Source organism: Adiantum capillus-veneris, chromosome 4, assembly GCF_014529385.1.
Source record: "Adiantum capillus-veneris isolate H3 chromosome 4, ASM1452938v2, whole genome shotgun sequence".
Classification (NCBI taxonomy): domain Eukaryota; kingdom Viridiplantae; phylum Streptophyta; class Polypodiopsida; order Polypodiales; family Pteridaceae; genus Adiantum; species Adiantum capillus-veneris.
In genome coordinates, this window is record NC_140934.1 from 109,167,957 (window position 1) to 109,191,305 (window position 23,349).

At 41.6% G+C, this 23,349-nt stretch overlaps 1 protein-coding gene across 1 annotated transcript; it reads right to left on the reverse strand.

Annotated features, from left to right (window-relative positions):
* Positions 1-22,653: 22,653 nt before the first annotated feature.
* Positions 22,654-22,968, reverse strand: LOC147459781 (uncharacterized). The gene has a single exon (XM_086509902.1). It carries the CDS (start codon positions 22,966-22,968, stop codon positions 22,654-22,656), a length of 315 nt encoding a protein of 104 aa, XP_086366028.1.
* Positions 22,969-23,349: the final 381 nt, after the last annotated feature.

Here is a 23,349-nt window from a genome sequence, read left to right on the forward strand (position 1 = left end):
CATGTGCAATGCTGGAGAGATCAAGTGTTGGGCTCTCAAAAAGTCCCTCTTTGACACATTGGTGACACCGGTGCTTCTTTATGGAGTGGAGATGTGGGGTGGTAGCATCGGGAAGTCTACTTGGAAAAAGTTTGAGAATGTCCAAAAGAGTTTTCTCACCCACTTTCTCCAAGTCAAGACACAAACACCCTACATGCTCTTACTTCTTGAGTCCGGGTCGCTTCCCATTGAGGTCTTGGGCATATAAAGGGTTGTGGAGTACATGCTTAAGACACAATGTAGCCCTTTGTATCGACATCCTAGAATCGCATATGAAGCAAGTCAAAAGGTCCAAAAGACATGCAAGAGCAAAATACTAAGTTCGGGGTGGATGCTTGACATCAAGAAATGGTTTGGAAGATGGGATGCATGTTACTTGGTCAAGGATGTGTCAATCGCCCAAGTTAATGAGGCCTTCTTACAACACCAATGTATCACGGCTTGGGAGAAATCCGGAGGTTCTCGCTTCAACCATTACACCACACAGATTGCCCCAAACTACAAATCTCTCTTTTTCTTCGAACGAGGTAGCCGAACCCATCCCTACATCCTTGAGCCCATCCCATTGAGTACGATCTGCACCATTGCCTCTATTCGTCTTAGCTCCCATTCTCTAAACTCTGAGACAGGACGTTGGGGCACTGGTGAGGAGTCTCATCAACTTTGCAACTTATGCCCTCGTCAAGTGCGAGAGAGTGAGTGCCACATACTACTTGAGCGCTCAACTTTTGACCACATTAGGTCCTCTTTTCCCATATATTCAACCATGAGCTCTCCTTACATACCTTCCTCTCCCGACCACGATGTGGACTCTCTATTGCGATGCTCATTTCAACCATTTTTGAGCATCGAGAGTCACTTATGACCTCCACTCACACCACGTGACATGCTCATTTGGTCCCATAGGTCATATTTGACCTCCGAGGACGATAATAGAACTATCTCTCTCTCTCTCTCTCTCTCTCTCTCTCTCTCTCTCTCTCTACATTGTGCGATGCATGGAAACATCCAGAGCTCAGATTTGTGAAGCTCTTTAAATACAGTATTAAAAACTCTCTCTCCTTATATCTCTCTTTCTCTTGCTTCAAGTCTTGTTCAGGTGGATCTTTGAAGTCTATTATTAGAATTCTCTCTCTCTCTCTCTCTCTCTCTCTCTCTCTCTCTCTCTCTCTTACAGACGCACACACACATATCAATGTCCCACGTGAGGGTGTAATAGATTTTCAATAGGTGTGTCCCTCCTCTCTTGGCATAGCATGTCCTCGAGGTGGTGAGAGAATGATCATGGATGTAGTCTCCATTCAATTTATCTACATCCGTCATGTCCTCCCATTTTGGGGCTATTTGAGATTCCCAATGTTTGCAATAAATCAAGCTTTGGTGTTTTTTTTCCCGCTAAAATTACAAATTCCAGGGTAGATTCCAAGCTTTTCTTGAAGAAAATCAATAAAATTTTACAAGTTTTAGTGTACCATCAATTCTTCAAATTTTGACCTAATCCAAAAGAGTCCTCTATGCAAACCTACAACGTGCAATGTATACATCCTCGGGGCTAGAAAAACATGATACATGAAGGTGCCAAAGGCAAGGTTTTAACTCAATATCATGTGATGAGTGAAAGCTTCAAAACTTCTGTATTTGTCTCAACTCAAATGTGAATTTTAAAGTTAGGTGCATATTTGTGTTGAAAGAAAAGAGGAGTTTTATGGCCTTCAAAATGCAAAGTAATGTAGAGTCACTTTAAATATTATAAATATAGATAGAGTACTAAACTTTTTGACTTTACATTGCCATTTCAAGTCTCAGAACTCACTCAAAAGTCTTTTCATTTTCTACCATCTAGTCATTTTCTACCATCTAGTACTTACACTCCACTTTTGCATTGCAAATTAAATGTTTCTTTATGTTTTCTTTGAAATGAACTAAAGTGTGACACCATGGTGGCCCTCTCCCCCTTAAAAATTTTAAGCTCCATTATATATAGTATAGAAGTATAGATTCTTGGAAAAGGTTTGAGGAGAAAATTATTCTTTAGCTTCAAAGATGTGGAGTAAACTGCCCACCTTGACATTGAAAGATAGAAGTAAGAAAGATATCCACTTTTTACTGGGTTCATAAATACATGGATTTATTATTATGAGGAACAAATGTCCTCTTTGTAAGTTGCATCTCATGTTTTTATAAGCGTCTTTGGTCCTTTGCCTGTAACTTGCACGCAATTTTAAGTATTGTTACATTTTGATAATCTTCTTTATTGATGACCTAATCTTGGGAGGGCTAGGTCATCTTGGTGTGCACCCAAGTAACTAGATTTTGTTACCTGAACCATGCTTGGATGTCCAGAAACCTTCGGGTTTTTGAGGCCAAGTTGGTTGTGGTCCGTTTTGATGATACCGTGTGCATGAGCACTGAGCTCATCCCTGGTGTTGAAGCAAGAAGAGGGTCAGTGGACAAAGATGAAGAATGGACTCACGCATTGAGCTGCTTGGAACACTTGAGAGGGTAGGTTCTTCATTGCTGGTTTTGTTTCCTTTGTGTTTGTGTGCAAGCCTCCGTTGGAACCCTAGCCCCCCCCCCCCCCCCCCCCCCCCCCCCCCCCACCCCACCCCACAAAGACACATGTGGTGCTTGAGGGCAAACTGTATTCTTTTTGAGTTAATATAATTTCTCTTAACTCACAATTGTATGGCAAAAAAAAAGTATTGTTAGATTTTTTGGGTTTTCATCTTGCCAAAAAAGATGGATTCCTACTTTTTTTCCCAAACTCACAATTGTGAGTATATGTATTAAATTCTCCATAAGGAAATGTACAAAGTAACCTCAAAGCTCGTGTCAAGCATTGAGGGATCATGCAATACATCGAGATGCTACATGGTCCTAGTCTGAGGTGAGCCAATACCCATGATTCCTTATACATTGTCCCTCTTGGTTTGTTCAATATAATGATGTAGTCTCATGGTTGCTTACTCTGGGTGGTTGAGTGGTTAAGGTTATACACACTCTGGGTGTGAGTAGCCTATCTGAGCTCTTATTCAATGAAGAATTGTGTGCTCTTGTGAAGCCAAAAGATCGATCAAGCAAGGATGCCCCTTGGTCCCTCTTCTCTTTGCTATTGGGTCACATCCTCTTATAACGATGCTCAATGCTACTATTGGGCGGGGGAAAAAGGGTTAACTTTTCTCGGTAACAACCAACTCCTGACCAAGATGTTTACGGACGACTCCCTCCTCTTCTTAGAAGCCTGCCCTTAGGTGCTCAAGAAGGCCCTTGAGATTGTGCAGACACTTGTTGTGGCTTCTGGGTTGAAGTGTAGTATTACGAAGTCTAGACTGATCTCCCTAATGGAAAACGACTCATTTGACCCATCGGTTTGGTAATGGGAGATTGTGTCTAAAGGTAGGATTTTTAGGCATCTGGGGGCCCCCTTAGACAAAGGTTCCAATGGGTCCCTTGAAAACATTCAGAGGATAATGAGAAGGTGGGAGTATGTGTTGCTTCCCTTCCAGAGTCGGTTCAAAGTGATCAATTTATTTATGCTTCCTTAAATTGCCTTCACCAGCCCACTCCTCAAAATAGCCAAATGTAATTGGAAGGATTTTTTGAAACTAGTTAAAAGATCCTTGTGGAGGAACAACACTAAAGCCTCGGCATCGTGGAAATGGGAAAAGTGGGAAGGTATTGCTCTACCATTGGTCCAAGGTGGCCTTGGAATTCTCAACCCTGTTGTTCATGTTGACATCTTGTGTGCCAAGTTTGTGGTCTCAATTGCAAATTAAGACCAATCTTGGGATATCATGACCAAGGATATGATTGACAAGAGAGAAATTTTCTCAAAAGGTGGTCAATGGAAAGGGATTGAGGTACACGACAAACTTTTAGCCCCAGGGTGGGCTAGCTTAAGACTGAGTGGCATCATGAGAGAGATGGTGCAAAAGTGCAATAGAGCAATAGGGGCACTGGAATGGGGTGAATTAACCAGATACTTTCAAAACTCCATCTCGCACTGGTCCCCTTGGCTATCTAAAGCTGCTGGGGTTATCTTGAACCCTTATTGGAGAGAAATTTCAAGAAGGATGAACAATAAAGGATTTCAACGGCTGAGCCACTTCTGGGATAGAAATAGCAAGTGTTGGAAATCCTCTAACCAAGTGGTTGCCCATTTCAACTCAATGGCACTAAGAAGCTTCTTGCCAATAGGGTTGTAGAAGGCATGGACTGTGTTTTGATGTCGATCTGTGAATCTACTTTTGACTGGAAAGCTTAGAAATGGCCCATGAGTAGTCGATTCTATAAACCCCATACCAAGGGCATTTACCAAGTGTTAATTCATGAGGCTGATTGGTTCGCCCCTTTAAACAAGTAGTGGAAGAAACAGTGGTCGGAGGCTAGATGGGTAGAGGTCACAAAGAACATGTAGAATCCACAATGGCCTCAATTTATGAAGACATTTTTGTGGAAGGTACTTTGGGGGGCCTTGCCGACAGGTGCCAAGATTCAAGCGTGTGGTATCGGGCCAAATAGATGTTCAAGGTGCAGATTGGATAGCAAAGACCTCGGCCTCCTTTTCATGGAATGCCCAACTATTAGAGGCCTTGCAGAAAAGGGGTGCAATTGGATACAAAGGACGTGGAAGATAGGGTTTTTCAAGAGGGATTTGTGCCTTGGTGGCAAATAGTTTCAAAGTTCTACAATTCTAAGTTGTACTCAAATTGTCAGATATTGTTTCTTCAATAATATCTGGAAGCCCAAAAGTTGTCGTATCTTTGATAGCAACCTCTATATGGCTAGCTTCTTAGAGAATGTACAAGAAAGAAGGGAGATAATATATGTGGTAAGTAAAAGGCATAGCTCCGATGATTGGCTTAGGGCAATCCTCACCATCCGGTCGAGCCCTTCTTTGTCAAGGATTGGACTGTTCGCAATAGTAAGATACTAGGTACTTGCAACATCTAAGCTTGGATGTAACCCTCTATCCCTCAAGGCTCGGCCTGAGCTTGAGGCCGATTTGTTTATCTAATGGTGACTTTATAATACAATCACTCACAATTGTGAGTTTTGCCAAAAAAAAACTTCCTTTTTTATTTGGAAGTTTAAGTGCTCTCTCTCTCTCTCTCTCTCTCTCTCTCTCTCTCTCTTACACACACACACACATACAAAAACTCTAAATGAAATGCACAATGAAGTAATCAATGTTTTTATATATGTATAATGGAAGTGTTTTTGGAGACTATAGTACTATTGTGTGGCTTTGGCGGTTTTATACACATGAATTTTGGGCAAATGCAACATTACACTATTGAAATTCTGTGAACTCTTGTGAAGCATTCGAAAACAAAGAAGTTTCTATTTTTATGAGGCTTTGGAAACAATCTATACTATGTATAATGGGGAAGGGATTCCGACCCCTCCCCCCACCACATGTCAGCATATCCTAATTCCGACAGGCTCCAGGCAGTGTACACTGGTAGCCAAGTAGCAAGGACAGAGAGAGAGAGAGAGAGAGAGAGAGAGAGAGAGAGAGAGAGACAAATTACAAATTACCAATAGTGCCCTTTACGCTCTCCAACTCCAGCCTTCGTATCCACATCGCTCACAATCAACTACACTCCTTGGCCCGCTCCAAGAGGTGGCAGGCACATTGAAGAAAGAGGATGTCGCCAGGCTGGCAAGAGCTGCTCTGAGTGCCACATTATTCTATAGACTATAGCCCACTGAACCCTGCTAGGTAAGGGGGGTAGCCTCAAACTCCATGGCTGTGCTTGGTCTGCTTCAATATTTGAAGCTTTGAACATGATGTAGCTGTAGTTCAACGCCATAGCTGTGTTGCGGTGGGAGGAGCTCACCTCGGCCAACATGTGTTGTACATGTTACGAGGGTGTGTCTTTTTGGACTACAAATTTTCCTGCCATACCCTTGCAGCTCCATCCCTAGGTTCAAACAGACTGCTTCTGCATGCTCATCATGAAACGTGAGTTGAGCATGCTCACCATCATCACATCCTTGGCTCTTGTAGCTTTGGCAATGTGGTGTAGTCATCTGCATCGCTCTCTCTCTCTCTCTCTCTCTCTCTCTCTCTCTCTCTCTCTCTCTCTCTCTCTCTCTCTCTCTCTCTCTCTCTCCAGGTTCAAGCAGACGGCACCTGCATGCCGATTGTGAAATGTGAGATGAGCTCAAAACACAACACTTAGCATGCTCGCCATCATCACATGCTTGCCATCATCACATCCTTTGGATGTAGCTTTGCTGATATGGTGTAGTTGTTTGCATCTCTCTCTCTCTCTCTCTCTCCTCTCTCTCTCTCTCTCTCTCTCTCCTCTCTCTCTCTCTCTCTCTCTCTCTCTCTCTCTCCTCCCTCTCTCCCCCCCCCCCCCCCCCCCCCCCCCCCCCCCCCCCCCCCCCCCCCCCCCACAAATTGGCCATGTGTCAGCTAGCGCTCACTTTTGGCAGGCCTTTCTTCTTCAATTGCAAGTATGGACTTTGCTTCACAAAACAAGGATTTAAGTGCAATGCCACATGCTGAAAATGAAGAGCTTGAGGGATGGCTAACCTCCCACACAATTATGCAAGAGAGAGAGAGAGAGATAGATAGATAGATAGATAGTTCTATTATCGTCCTGGGAGGTCAAATATGACCTATGGGACCAAATGAACATGTCACGTGGTGTGAGTGGAGTTCATAAGTGACTCTCGATGCTCAAAAATGGCTGAAATGAGCGTCGCAATAGAGAGTCCACATCATGGTTGGGAGAGGAAGGTATGTAGGGAGAGCTCATGGCTGAATATATGGGGAAAAGAGGACCTAATGTGGTCAAAAGCTGAGCACTCAAGTAGTGTGTGGTACTCACTCTCTCGCACTTGACGAGGGCATAAGGTGCAAAGTCGATGACACTCCTCGCCAGTGCCCCAACGTCCTGTCTCACAGCGTAGAGAATGGGAGCTAAGACGAATGGAGGCAATGGTGCGGATCGCACTCAACGGGATGGGCTCAAGGATGTAGGAATGGGTTCGGTTACCTCGTTCCGAGAAGAAGAGAGATTTGTAGTTTGGGGCAACGTGTGTGGTGTAATGGCTGAAGCGAGAACCTCCGGATTTCTCCCAAGCCATGATACATTAGCGTTGTAAGAAGGCCTCATTAACTTGGGAGTCGATCGACGCATCCTTGACCAAGTGACATGCATCCCATCTTCCAAACCATTTCTTGATATCAAGCATCCACCCTGAACTTAGTATTTTGCTCTTGCATGTCTTTTGAACCTTTTGACTTGCTTCATATGCGATTCTAGGAAGTCGATGCAAAGGGCTACGTTGTGTCTTACGCATGTACTCCACAACCCTTTCCATGCCCAAGACCTCAATGGGAAGCGATCCGGACTCAAGAAGTAAGAGCATGTAGGGTGTTTGTGTCTTGACTTGGAGAAAGTTGGTGAGAAAACGCTTTTGGACATTCTCAAACTCTTTCCAAGTAGACTTCCCGATGCTTCCACGCCACACCTCCACTCCATAAAGAAGCACCGGTGTCGCCAATGTGTCAAAGAGGTACTTTTTGAGAGCCCAACACTTGATCTCTCCTGCATTGCACATGTTCTCAAATGCATAATAAGCCCTCTTTCCGGCTTCCAAGCGACGCATTGCACAATCCTTCCATTTATGATTGGATGGAACCTCAAGGCCAAGGTACTTGAAGAGATCTACCACTTCAAGTTTCTCATTGTTGTATACAATGCATGGATTTTCGTCATTGAGGGTCTTTACAAGCATAACCTTGGTTTTGGATCCATTCACGATCAGCCCGCTATGTAGGCAAAAGCGTTCCAAGACACTCATAAGCTTTTGTGCATCTTCTAAGGTATGTGCCAAGAGCACTACATCATCGGCATAAAGCAAAAGCATGATCACCGCATTTCCAATCTTAACCTCTTCTATGCCTTCTTGCTGCATAAAATCAAGAACCATGTATTCCAATTCATCAATGAGTAGCCCAAAGAGGGTTGGGGAAAGTGGGCATCCTTGTTTGACACCAATAGTGCTTGCAAAAAATTCTGAAATTCCATCTCCCATACGTAATCGACATATCACTTTTTGGTAGATGCGAAAGACTGCATGCATAAATTCTCTCGGCACTTGAAGGCTTTGCATACGTCTCCAAAGATTTCCTCGCGGTACCATGTCAAAAGCTTTCTTGAAATCCACAAAGCAACAATACAACTTTTTTCCTTTCAATCGAGACGCTTCCATAAGAACTCGAAGAGTGACAAGGTGATCAATAGTGCTATGATGCTTTCGAAAACCTGCTTGGCCAAGCGCACGTTTGCCATTCTTTTCAGCCCATTCACTTATCTTCATCTCCATGATACATCCAAATAACTTTGCCATCAAAGAACCAACCATTATAGTGCGATAGTTGTTCACATTGTTTACATCTCCTCCTTTGTGCAAAGGTTTGATCCAATTTGCACTCCAATCATGAGGCATGCCATACTGAAGTGCAAGGTTAAACATATCGCATATCCAATATCGTGTTTTCTTGCTTGTCCATTTAATCATTTCAGCCTTGACACCTTGAAGGTCACCTGCCTTGCGAGTAGCAAGTTTCTCAAGCGCGCGGCATACATCTTCAATGGTAAAGAAGGGAGACATAAATGGAAGGGAGCTACAACCCTCCATCTTATCAACATTGGGTTGCTCATAGAGGTTCTTACAATGCATATACATATCCTCAAGAGTCAAGTCACCAAAGCTCTCAACGCGCTTGCCTTTTAGATTTTGCCAAAACTTGCCACATGCATGTGCTTTCTCTTGTGCTAAAAGAAGTTGTTTTTCGACTTCCCACCTTCTCCTCTTCTTTTGAACAAGTGCTTTGTATGTGTGTGAACATTCCAAGTAAACTTCCTTGTCTTTGATTGCATCCAATCTTAGCAAGTGTTTTCGGGCTTGACTACATTCCATGTCAAACCATTTCTTCTTGGTGCTACCCTTCTTAGACCTTTTGCAAGACATGTGTTTCGCCGAAAAGCATTCCTTCGCACAAGAGAAAATTACTTCTTTGAAAACTTTCCACTTGCATTCTAATGTTCGGCTCCCTTGATGCTCTATCATGCTTAACATTTGGTCCACCATATCAGCATATATAAGTGCTCGTTTGAAGTCTAGACGTAGGTACAAATGATTCACATCATGATTGGAGGCTACATGCTCGGGCCGTTTACCACACTTGAGGTCAATACATAACATCCTATGATCCGATTCCGGATTCCATTCACCAAGTGTAAAGCTTTGTATGCATTCTAGAGTAGCTTCTGAGAACAACATATAGTCAATCACGCTAGCACCATTGTGCTTTCTACATGTAAAGTCATTGGTGCCTTGCCATAGAGATACACCATTTGCAATGAGCATTCCGGTACTATTGCACATATGTAGAAGTGACTTTCCATAGTGATCCACTTCTTTTGCATCATTAGAACTTCGATTATACATGTATGAGTCATCCACTCTTCTTGATACATGCGGCATGTCGACTTGTTGTGTGTCGTGTTGTAACATATTTGTGCGAGCATTCATGTCTCCAAAAACAATGACTTCACCTTGATCCTTGTAATGAGCAATGTCTTCCTCTAGTTCAACAAAGGGCTGATCTCTATCCATATTCAAGCGAGCATAAAAGTTGGAGTCATAGTGAGAGAGAGAGAGAGAGAGAGAGAGAGAGAGAGAGAGAGAATTTTGCAATCTCTAATGAAGTCTTTGCTCATAATAGCAGGCAAATGCGCAGTATTATTATCGTGGGAAGTCTTTGCTCATAATAGTGCATAAATGCCCCGGCCTGGATTCTTATTGTTGTGGGTAGTCCGTCTTTTGGTCATTCAGTTGCAACCTGCTACACTGTCAATGTAGTCCTGATGGCTGCTCTTTGTTAGCTTTCATATTGGGCCCATTGAATGTAGGATGGTTGCTCTTTGTTAGTTGATCCCCTCTTAGGCCAATTGATTTTATCGATGAGGAGGGAAGTTTTGGTCTTGGTACTCATATTTGCAATCATTGGTTGTGCATGTAATATTCCTTACCCGAGAAGCCTAAAGGCAAAGAAGGTCCTATTGTTGATTGTTTTTCCAAGGTAATCCAACCATGGCAGGGTTGCATTTCATTCTGGTTGGAGCTACGACCTACCAACAATCATGCTAAAATAAGCAGTGCATGAAACTACTAGATGTCTACCACTGATCGTTTTTCAAGAGTTGGATAGTAATAGGGCTAAAGCTAGGAAAAACTAGATTTACTGAAAAATACTAGTCCTCATGCATGTGTGGACCACCAATTGCAAGAGCCCTCCTACAATGGGCATGTGTATCTATACTATCTATAATGGGGGCGAATCCTCCCTCCCCCCCCCCCCCCCCCCCCCCCCCCCTCCTTGCCACGCGTAAGTAGCTCCTACATCCGACACCTTCAAGCAGTGTTCATTTAGAGAGAGAGAGAGAGAGAGGGGGGGGGGGGGGGGGGGGGGGGGGGGGATTTCAACGCGTTCCATATACCAACCTACATCTCCATTTGCTTGCTTAGCATTGAGCAAGGCCGTCCCGTCACCTGATTGTTTCTTCCTTCGATGACCCATCCTCCGACATCTCTGGCTCACTGCATATTGAGTCTCTTCCTCTCTTAGATGATCACCTAGCATGTCATCGTCTTCTCCATTGCTATCGTTCAATTTCTTCTCTCCACCATAGCATCCAAACAACGTGCTATCCTTCATGTCAAAGGAGCCTACAAGAGGATGCACAAAACTATTAGCGAGGCTATGTGCCATGAAATCACGGGAGAAGAAGAAGAAGAAGAAGGAATTGTACAAAGGCAATAAGATACATGCTTGATCATCAACTCTGCATGAGGGCCAGCAGAGCCTGATTGTCAACTTTGTGTGCAACAAGCTTGATCATCAATAGTACGCAAGGGCCATACCTTTAAGAGAAAGCTTAATCATCAACTCTTCGCAACCAGCATATCTTGATCTCCTTAAAAATCAAGCTTGGGATGCACGTGGATTTGATGGAGTGATATATCTTGGAATGCACTAATTGCGGGATATGTCCAACTTGTCTCTGGGCGGTTTTCAACGAATGCAAAGTGATGGTGTCTTCAGATGTAGTCCCATATGCTTGCATCTTGAGGGCAAACATGCAGAGGAAGAGAATAAGTCTTTATTTTTGTGAGATCACTTAAAGATTGTGCTAAGAAGAAGGATTTCTACCAAGGAAATAGGATACATATTGATATTTGTGATAGCGGGTTGCTTGAAAAGAACACATACTTAGGCAGCACGTTAGTTAGTATGTATGCCAAGTGTGATGGACTTGAAAAAGTGCAAGTCCTTGATGAGCTTCCTGTCTGTATTGTTGTCTCATGGAGTGCATTGATTGCAATGTTGTCTCATGGAGTGCATTGGTTGCAGGATATGTCCAACAAGTTCACATACACAAAGCTCTAGGCTATTTTCAATAGATGCAAAGAGAGGGCATCTCTCCAAAATTCATATGCAATCACGTACACATGCACCTTGAAGGCATGTGACGTTACATATGATGCTCATAAGGGCCAAAGAATTCAGGATGATATTGTCAAAACTCAGGATGTTGAAAGAAAACATCGTGCTTGGAATTGCCTTGGTCGACATGTATGCCAAATGTGGTGCCCTTCATAAAACACAAAAAGTGCTTGAGGAGCTTCCTCTCCGAGATGTCATCTCTTGGAATGCACTAATTATGAGATATGTCCAACTTGGGTAGGGCCAAGAAGTTTTGGCGAATGCGAAGCGAGGGTGTCTCTCCAGGTGCTGTCCCATAAGCTTGCATTTTGGAAGGCAAACATGCAGGGAAAAATAATAAATATTTCTTTTGTGAGCTGAATTAAAGACTTTGTTAAGAAGAAGAATTTGTACCAAGGCATGACATATGATGCTCATATGGGCCAAAGAATCCAGGATGATATTTTCAAGGCTGAGGTTGTTGAAAGAAAACATCGTGCTTATCATTTCCTTGGTCTACATGTATGCTAAATGTGGTGCACTTCTTAAATTAAGAAAAGTGCTTGAGCTTCCTCTCTGTAATGTTTTTTCTTGGAATGCACTAAAATGGGCTACAAATCAAATAGAGAGACACGTAAAGAATACATGTATTGCAGAGTAGAGAGAGAGAGAGAGATGTGTTTGATGCTTTTCTCTCTTGCCCGTAGACTATTGCATCAAACACATCTCTGTGTGTGTGTGTTTGTGTGTGTGTGAATGTAGGCCTTATGTTGGCATGCCCAAGCACTGCCTGATACCTTATCATTGTATTGTTGGTAAGAGCGAGCGAGACCCCCCATAGGCGGGTCACACAAGCTAGTTATTATTATAGCCACTACAAGGCCCTTTAGAAGCATAGAAATTTTAAAAAAGAGAAAAAAATATAAATCCCATTTTAGTGGTAGGCATGGGGTAGCTCTCAAAGCTTTAAAAAATTATTGATGTGACCATTAATATTGGAGAGATATTGATGCACAAGTGGCAGGAGGGGCTCTCTGGTGGCACGGTCGGGGTCTGGTTGGTGAAGGTTCTTATGGATCTGGTATGGTGGCTCTTGAGTCTGCTGAGGATTGATTCTGGAGGTCTTTACTCTGCTGGTTTGCTCCATTTTGTTCCCGATCTCTTGAGGCATGGCGTGCTATGGTGGTAGAAGAGCTCCTATGGTGGCACCTTTGGAGTCCTAGGTGGGTAATGGGGACTATGGGGCCCAACCCCTCTTTGGCATGTAAGTTTTTTTTTCCTGTATCGAGTGTGGCACCCTGTTCAACCATGGACTTTGGTGTTGGATCGATCGATGGGGGTGGCTCCCCTTCTTTAGCCGATGTTCTTGGTCTCATGTTGGCATGTCTGATGCTATGATATGGTTGTCTGGCAAGTTGATCTGGGCACCCTGGCTCGGTTGTGAGCAAAGTCAGAACTTGTAAATTTTTTGTGTTTCTTACATACAATATCACTTACATATTGTGAGTTCTGCAGAAAAATATTTTATGTTGTTTTGTTACAAAAATATAGTCATGTGGTATGGTGAAAAGCACCATGTATTATATTTAGACTCTATAAGAGTCTAAAAGTTTAGATTAGAAGAAGTTTTAATGCCGCAAAAAAAAATTTCAATTTAATGTCAAAATCTATGAATTTTCCAATCTATTTAATCAAAATATTAACTTAAATAGGTATGCTTGGAAAAGGTTAGAGCAAAAAAGAACTCTTTATCTTTGAAGATGTGGCAAAGATAGAAGCTCAAAACTATGACTAATGGAAGAGAGAAATGAAGGAAGATATCCACAAAAGTATATACAAAATCCAAAAAGGTCTCTCTCTCTCTCTCTCTCTCTCTCTCTCTCTCTCTCTCGCGTGCATCGTCATCATTGTTGCCACTCCCCTTCCAGTTGTGTGGAGGTTAGGTCTCACGCTTGTATGTGTAATATTTGTAGATGACTGTCATACTCTAAGTCTTGCATTTTTGTTGGTGTTGGAGACTCTTTGGGAGTGGTTCATTGATGTAGAATTTCATGTCTTTCAAGTTGTAGGCAAAGCATGGAATGGCTAAGTTCGAGTATATTGGACTTTATATCACAAGAGACAAGATTTTGAATTTCTCAATCAACTCACTCTTTGAAGAGGTGTATTCTACATGAATTGATTGGTAGGCAGTTTGACACGACATAGGACGAGGGAGATTTTTGGCTTTCAGAAGCAAACTTTAGCGAAGACGAAGAAGAGTATTTTAATATCCTAAGAAACTATCCCAAGAGACCTTAAAGATCTATTTGACGAGGAGAGTTGCACTCAAAACTTGTTATTCAAGAGAGAAATGGCATAACCAATCTACCCACTTGGGTGATAGAAAGGTTACACCATTTTTTTCGTTTTATTAGCACACACACACACACGCATCTGAAAAGAAAAGCATTTTAACATCGTAAGAAACTATCCCAAGAGACTTAAAGATCTATCCGACAAGGAGAGTTGAAAGTAGACCAAGTCGCACGGAAGAAGAGAGTTAGAGATACATTTGGATTTTTGGAGGCAAAGAATTGAGTAATTGAAATCTTCTTTTGGTATAGCTTGTAAAATGGGTCCTTTTCATTTTATTTTATTTTTGCATTAGAATTCTACAAACACTTGTGACTTGACTTGTCTTGAGTGGCGCTTTTTCATGCTAGAGAGGGACCTAGGTAGACAATGCTTTCCAAAGCGTGTTTTGGGACAAGGGAAGTCAAAAGCGTGTTTTGAGAGAGCAATGGAATGGACATGTGAACGTTATTAAAAGCAAGATGGGCACTTGTAGCGTGTACTAGCCCATTGTTTGTAGGCAAGTTCCTTGAAAGTTCTCTCCACCCCCTTTTTGGCTTTCTAAAAGTAGTGTTGAAAGTTCTCTCCACCCCTTTTTTTTTGGCTTTCTAAAAGAAACCCCACCCCTTTTTTGGCTTTCTAAAAGAAACCTTTCATTTCACACTTCTACCCGTTCATTTCACACCTTGACATATGTTTACTTTTCTTGAATTCTATTCTTTTAGAATGCTAAAGTGAAGTTTCACCTTGCATAAATTTTAGCAAATTTTACACACACACTATTGTTTTTTCTACATTCTATTGTTTTAGAATGCTAAAGTGAAGCTTCACTTTGCATAATTCTAATAAATTCTATACACATATATTAAATTGTTCTTTTTATTTCACTTTTCATTTCATAACTTTATATGGTTTTACATTTCTTGCATTTTATAGTTTGATTTCACTCAGTGTTAACGTTCGAAAAAGTCTCTTTTGTTAAGCGATTGTTGATCGAGTTTTTTTCTCACAAAAAAGAAAATCAGAAATACTAGTAGAATTTTGAGATTTGCAAAATTTTTGGATAACTTTCTCACATATTTCATCGGTTTTTCTTCCGTTTACCATGGTTTGCAGTTAGCTAGTTTCGATTTTCAATCGGCTCAAGACTAAGCTAAAGCAATCCTTTCCCAAACACTGAAACCAGTTTAATTCAACCTAACAATTTTATCACTTTCTTATTGTTTTTGAAAGCCGATGTGATTCTTTCACTTGTTTTGACTTCAAACACACCTTGTGCAAAAATACAAGGTAGCATTGTCGCTTCCTAAAGGGGTAAAGCCTTAGTGATGCATCATCTTTTTCTATACTAAGGATAATGGGGGAGCGAATTTCGGTTCCCTCCCCCTGTCACGTGGCGCGACCTCCTTCTTTCGGCATGTGTCTTCTGTAGCCCAACAACTCAGTGAGAGAGAGAGACTCAGGACGTGTCTCTTGCACGTGGGGCCTGTCAAGCGCAGTGTGATGAGGACTCGGGAGCGCCCGCAGGCCGCCCACCTTATCGCACGTGGATGTCACTGGAAGGGGAAGAGAGAGAGAGAGGAGAGAGAGAAGAGAGAGAGAGAGAGAGAGAGAGCAGTCTCACGTGGAGAGGAGGGAGATGAAATGAAATGTTATATTAAACGTCTTCGAAGAGCCAAGGGTCTATGGGACCAAACTCAGACAATCTTGGTCGATCTAATACAATGTTTGATTACAGAATAAAAATGAAGTAAAGTGAAAAATTAAAATCATTATCATCATCATCGTCAATGCCCAAGGATGCATGACATCGGGCAAAGGGAAAAGGAGAAATTCCACCCCAAAATAGAGAAAAATTGTGATGGGTCGGGACAATCGCGCGGCCTCATGTCCGGGCGAGTGTGTCTTAGGTTAATATCGTGTTGTTTTCGATTCCAAAAATGCATGTTGGGGGCAAGGGGAAAAGGAGAAATTCCACCCAAAATTTCCTCATTTTTAAAACTTCCTCTTCGCAAATTCCCTTTGTTGAATTGGAATTTTGTATCAGTGTTTGGGGAAAATGTGTCAGCTTAATATCGTGTTGTTTTTTATTCCAAAAATGCATGTTGAGGGCAAGGGGAAAAGGAGAAATTCCACCCCAAAATAGAGAAAAATAACCTAATTTTTAAAATTTCATCTTCGCAAATTCAAGAAAGGGAATTTTGTATGTTTGGGAAAATAGTTTCTTCAAACATTGGGCCGGGCTGCTGGGGTCAACCGTCGCAGTGCCGTAGCAAGTTGTGGGGACGCCAGCTACGGTGTGGTGAACCAAGGTAGGCCAGAGAGAGAGAGAGAGAGAGCTAGAGAGAGAGAGAGAGAGAGAGAGTACCCTTTAGGATAGAAAATTTGCAAAATAATTGGCATTTTTAATAGACGCTATTTTTTTGAAATTTTCACGTGATTTTTTTCCTTATCTCCAGTGTTTGGGAAAAATTGATCTCAGCTTAATATCGTGTCGATTTCAATTTCAAAAATGACGGTTGAGAGCAAGGAGAAAGGGAGAACTTCCACTCCCAAATAGAGAAAAATAGTGTAATTTTTTTATTAAAAAAACATAAATTTTTAAAAATTTCCTCCTAACAAATTCAAGAAAGGGAATTTTATATGTTTGGGAGAATAGTTTTTTCGAACCTTGGGTCCAGGCTGTTGGGGTCAACCGCCATATTGCTGTAGCAAGGGGTGCCAGCTACGGCGTGGTGAATCAAGGCAGGCCACAGAGAGAGAGAGAGAGAGAGAGAGGAGAGAGAGAGAGAGAGAGAGAGAGAGAGAGAGAGAGAGAGAGAGAGAGAGAGAGAGAGATGTATGGGAGTGACAAGGGTCCAAGAAAAATTCATTTTCACGAACATGAAAAATACCCTTTAGGATAGAAAAATTGCAAAATAACTGGCATTTTTAATAGTTTATGCTACTTTTTTGAAATTTTCACGTGATTTTTTTCCTATCTCCAATGTTTGGGAAAAATGCATCTCAGCGGGTTGAGAGCAAGGAGAAAGGGAGAACTTCCGCTCCAAAATAGAGAAAAATAAAGCAGTTTAACAAAAACATTTAAAAAAAAATTCCCTCTTGACAAATTCAAGAAAAGATTTCTATGTTTGGAAAAATGATTTTTCCCGAACACTGCCCGGGCCTGAGGGAGAGAGAATGAAATGTTATATTAATCTCTTTTGCGCGCACACATACACACACACACACACACACAGAGGAATGAAACCATGTGGTAGGAGATGTCCATTTTGGGGGCAAGGGGAAAAGGAGAAATTCTACCCCAAAATTTAAAACCTCCTCTTTGCAAATTCCCTTTCTTGAATTGGAATTTTGTATCAGTGTTTAGGGAAAATGTGTCTCAACTTAATATCGTGTTGTTTTTTATTCCAAAAATGCATGTTGAGGGCAAGGGGAAAAGGAGAAATTCCACCCCAAAATAGAGAAAAATAACCTAATTTTTAAAATTTCCTCTTTGCAAATTCAAGAAAGGGAATTTTGTATGTTTGGGAAAATAGTTTCTTCGAACATTGGGCTAGGCTGCTGGGGTCAACTGTCGCAGTGCTTAGCAGGTTGTGGGGGCGCCAGCTACGGTGTGGTGAACCAGGGTAGGCCACAGAGAGAGAGAGAGAGAGAGAGAGAGAGAGAGAGAGAGAGAGAGAGTACCCTTTAGGATAGAAAATTTGCAAAATAACTGGCATTTTAATAGACGCTATTTTTTTGAAATTTTCACGTGATTTTTTTCCTTATCTCCAATGTTTGGGAAAAATTGATCTCAGCTTAATATCGTGTCGATTTCAATTTCAAAAATGACGTTTGAGAGCAAGGAGAAAGAGAGAACTTCCACTCCAAAATAGAGAAAAAATAGTGCAATGTTTTATTAAAAAAACATAATTTTTAAAAATTTCCTCCTTACAAATTCAAGAAAGGGAATTTTGTATGTTTGGAAGAATAGTTTTTTCGAACATTGGGCCCGCACTATTGGGGTCAACCGTCAGAGTGTTGTAGTAGGTTGTGGGGGCGCCAGCTACGGCATGGTGAATCAGGGTAGGCTAGAGAGAGAGAGAGAGAGAGAGAGAGAGAGAGAGAGAGAGAGAGAGAGAGAGAGGGAATGAAACCATGTGGTAGGAGATGTTCATTTTGGGGGCGAGGGGAAAAGGAGAAATTCCACCCCAAAATTTCCTAATTTTTAAAACTTCCTCTTCACAAATTTCCTTTCTTGAATTGGAAATTTGTATGAGTGTTTGGGGAAAATGTGTCTCAGCTTAATATCATGTTGTTTTAGATTCAAAAAATGGATGGTGAGGGCAAGGGGAAAAGGAGAAATTCCACCCCAAAATAGAGAAAAATAACCTAATTTTTTAAGTTTCCTCTTCGCAAATTCAAGCAAGGAAATTTTGTATGTTTGGAAAAATGGTTTTTCTCGAACATTGGGCCCGGGCAAGGGGAAAAGGATAAATTCCACCCCAAAATAGAGATAGAGAGAGAGTTGAGAGAGCCATGCCGCCTTGCCATTTTACTAGTGCTAATGAAAAAGGGAGGTTATTAAAAAAAGAGATTATATATTTTTTCAAGTTAATTATTTTTTAATTGATGCAGTGGTCATTTCTTTTATTGGATGAATGGGATAAAAATCTCAAGGAAAAGCAATCCTTAGATTTCTATAGTGAATGAGATCTTGTACACTATCTATAATTATTATTACATAAATTAATCGAAATACCCCTCTAATTTATGGAAATTCCCAAAACAAGATGCTAAAACTAGAATTTGACTTGGTTTTGTAGGTTGTGGAGATGAATTGCTTCATTGTTTTTAAACATAATTGCCTTCTTTTGCGAAGTATTTTGTGACAAAATACATGCTAAGCACTCAAAAACGGATCTCTCTGGGTTTAGACAATCCAACAAATATCTACCCAAATGAGTAGTGTTTTGGAATTAGCACAAAAGCTAATCATTAGTCTCTTTACTTACAGGGAAAATTCCCAAAATACCCCTCTAATTTGTGGAAATTCCCAATATACCCCTCAAATTTCAAAAATTCCCAAAATACCCTTGTATCTATTTTCGTTGGATTCTTCAACATTTTCTAATCTTTATTCTTGTTTGACAATTGAGATCGGTTTTTGAGTGCTTAGCATGTAATTTGTTGCAAATTACCTCGCAAAAAAGTGAATTATATCTAAAAATAATAAATCAATTCATCTCCAAAGCCTACATAACCAACTCAAATTTTAGTTTTAGCATCCTGTATGGTAGACAATCACTCTTCTTATGAAAGCTACAAATTTTCCCTTACTTATAAGGTAGTTTGCTAGATTGGCTAGTAAGAGCAAAGGCTTTGGATTCTCACTCTCATGAACTAAGATGTCTAAATATTTGTGTACAAAAAGCCTAGCAAGAAGATTTGAGGGATGAATGGTTGTGGGCAATCTTTGTACTGGTATTGCCATCCTAATTAGCTAGACATCTTGAGGTTTCCATTGTGCACATCGAGAGACACTTCACAATGTTTGCAACCGCACCGATGAAGATTTCATTTTGCTTATCTCTTTGTGCATGACATGGTCCTTCGATTGCATGTTTGACGAATATGAGCTTGATGAAGTAGTAGTTATTAATGACACAAATACTTCTTTTTTCTTCTTACCAAAGGTAGCACCGTTGGTAGACCTGGCAAAAGTCCTGATTACCTATGTTAAAATCTTAGGAGTGAAGTCTACAGGGTTGCATATTTATGCATCCATGCTCAACCACTCGTGTAAGAGCCTACTTGATTGTCACTTTGCTTAATCTATGTGGGAGCCTCTTGTTCACCACCAACCACGTTAGTAGCAAGTCCTGGCCATCCCACAAGTGGAAGCTTGCTTGCTCTACCCTCATGCTGAAAGAGACAGAGGAGATTCTCTTTTGAAAACCAATGTCGAATGTAACGATGACATTGCTATACACAAAATTTTAATGGTGTAATGGTGGGATTTGTACACTCCATCAACTATCCATGGAACCTTAATTAGCACCTAGAGCTTGGAACCTTAAGCGGCAACGATGACGTCTCTCTCCCTCTAGTTATGAATGTGTGCGCTAGCAATGAAGGTGGTCATTTTTTGAGGAAGGGAACCATTGCAGTGGTGTATAATTTTTCTCGTATGTGAAAATAATGTTAGGGTGAAGATGTAGCGAGAAGTTTGTATGCGTATATGCTACCCCCAGATGCATGTGCAAGATGGAGAGTTGCCATGGTTGTAGCTGATGATGTGGGTGTGGTGCAATTCATGACTATGCTACCAAGCATACCTCCATTGAGTAGTAATCGATCATGATCGTCGAAGAACCATGGCACAAACAAGTTGATATGTTATATTTCTAACTTTTGAGAGTAGGTGTCAAGGTCCATGAACGAGCAAAAGAAAGAGAAGATGGAAGCAAAAGCAACAATTGTAGTGAAGAAGATGGTAATCGAAAGCATGTTAAGATGTCAATTCAAAGATCGTAGTTGAAAGTTCTACCACATGTAGAGCACCATGCCTCCGTGTATTTCTCATCACTTGCTGGTGGCAGGACTTTGAAAAACTATCTTAATAATTTCCTAATTTGTTAATGGACCTTGTGTATCAAGAATAAGAGGGTGGGTTGAAAGGAGTGGCTGCCCTGATAGTAGCCGATGTAATTTTGGTCCCTGAATGGTGTCATGGCTCAACAGGAGCATGACAAGACCTTGTAATTTTTTTGGGTTGATCAATATAATTCACTCATTTATGATGCTAGTTATTCTATAAACCATGTAGAAAATCATCGTAGTACCACACTTCCACAATGTGCAGGAAGGGTTTTCCTTAGAGCCGGTTGAAAATTTAGATGAGCCGGTTCAAAAGAGAATAAGAGGAAGACCAACCGATAGGAAAAATCACAAAGAAATACTTCAAAAATCCACCAAATTTTGAATTTCTAAACATAATTCTAGGTTTCATACTTTCTGTTGAGAAATTTTCAATTTCTAAACATAAAAATTCCACCAAATGTGCAATTTCTAAACGTACTTCTAGGTTGCATCTTACGGTTTTCCAAGGAGGGAATTGGACCCACTAGCATTAAAAGTTTTCTATACATTGCTCGCAAAAAACTTTTGTCCAAAACCTTGGTAAACGTGCATATATGAGAAGTAGTAGAGGCATCTACTAACATAATATGGCGGAGGACTTGACCCTTTACACGTGTCACCTTTTGCGAGATGAAGGCTATAAGCCAAAAGTGGAGGAGCGAAAAAGAGAGAGAGAGAGCTCAGAGGAGGGAGCAAAGGAGAGAGGAATAGTACTCATATAGACTAAATTTGAAGGTTTTTACACTAACTTACACAAAATTTCTCTAAACTATGCAGGCTTTTATAACTTCAACTTTTGAATTTAGAGGTAAATCTCAAAATTTGTAAGGGGGATTACAATTAACTTAGGTTTTTTTGGGGCACTATGAATCCAAATCCCTCTTCTTCTAGTAGCTTTTTATACTTTTACCTGCAAGTTAGTCTCTATTCAACTAGCGCTTCTCATGATTGACACCTCTTAGGAGGATTGTCCTTCAAGAAGCCTCTTCTTCAAAGACCAACATCATATACAACTACTCTACCTATGTTGTATCAGAGGTCGAGAGATCTCAAGTCTCTACATGAGCTTGAGGTTACTTTGTACATTTTTTTTTGAGATTTTTATTTTTATTTTGCAAAACTTACAATTGTGTGTAGATTATATTAACATAGCAAAAAAATTTGACATGGTCACGAACTTGTAATTCTTTCTCGAGATTTTAATACATACACCCGCTTACAATTGTGAGTTTGTTAAAAAAATAAAATCCATTATTAGTGTGGTAGAGTGTTCAAAAATGAAGGAACTTCAAGAGGCCATATGCTACAAAGCGCCAACCATAGGCTAGCTGATATCCCAAATGCCCTGATTCCACTCGTCTTTACACAAATCTATACTATGATAAACGGGGAGGGATCTCCCCCCCCCCCCCCCCCCCCCCGGCTCTGCCATATGGTGCAATATCCTTCATCCGACGGTGTGCCTTGTAGCGCGATAATGAACAACGAGAAGTGTGGAGAGAGAGAGAGAGAGAGAGAGAGAGAGAGAGAGAGAGAGAGAGAGAGAGAGAGAGAGAGAGAGACGGCTGAAAGCCGCTTGCCACACTGGTGTGGATAATAATGGGGTTCTTCTCTTTACTTGGTGAGCCAAAGGCCCTTTTCCCCCTATCTGATCGCACAAGCCACCACGTGTCAGCTTTTCACTGGAAGCTTTTCACGCTAGCAAAAGCTAAAAAAACAAGGATTTAAATAAAAATTCCACAGCACCTTCGCACGTCAATGTCGTAGACAGAGCAGACAGAGCAGTTCGCAGGCACCACAGGCAGATCGCAGGTTCTTGACAATCAGCACGCTGTTCTAGTTCGTAGGTTCCCGACAATCAGCATTCGTTCGCAAGCACCACAGGCAGTTCGCAGACTGTTCCAGTTTGCAGGTTCTAGAAGCAACAGGTTTGGTGACTCGATTCCAGATTAGGCCAACTCCTTTCCGATTCTGCCCACTACATGGGCAAACAACACAGAAAAGAATTGGTGTGAATCTTGAGAATTAGGCACAGGGACCTGCTGCATATCATTGCCATGAACATTGGGGCACAGGGTTGTTGAATCTGCATGAGCCGCCGAGAAAAAAATACAACAATGCTAATCTGTGCTTGCAATTGTCTACTCTAAATTGCCACATTGTTGCTTACAATTGTCTACTCCATTGCCGCCTCGACTATACCCGAGCCCTGACCGGATCCTCTCGCTGCCCCACATCCTTGGCCTAGCTTCCAAGCTCACTCTTCTACGCTGGCCACAACCACAGCTTGTAAGCCTACGTCCCCTTGATATCCTATCCATGCTGCCCGCCCAACAGTCCCAACACCTCTCCGTCTGCAGCTCTGCCCAATCACGCTCCAGCCTAACTAGTAACTTCATTGAATCCATATTTCCTATAGCCCCTCTGGCCCCGCTCGCTGCATCCGACCACGGCATAGCCGCCCACAATCTGGGTTGCTTGGCTAGCCTGCCATCGATATTAGATGCCATCATGAAAGAAGGCACTTACTCCGTTGCAAGCACAAAGAAAGGGGTGGATTACGCAGTTGATTTTAGCGTTTTCATGAACTTGTGGAGATTGGAAGATTTGGTGATGGTGCGGATGAAGAAAGACGAGCGATATGGAGGAGCCATCGCAACGGTTGATGCAAGAGTGAGGGTGCTGAAGGCGTTGGTGACGGGCAAGGGAGGAGAGAACCAAAAATAGCCAACTGAATAAGCATCAGTGTCGAATACGCAGATCATGTCCTCTAGGCATTCTTCACGCCTGGAATTTTCTTGGGTGTTGACTTTGTCGGTAGCCTATCACGACTTGAT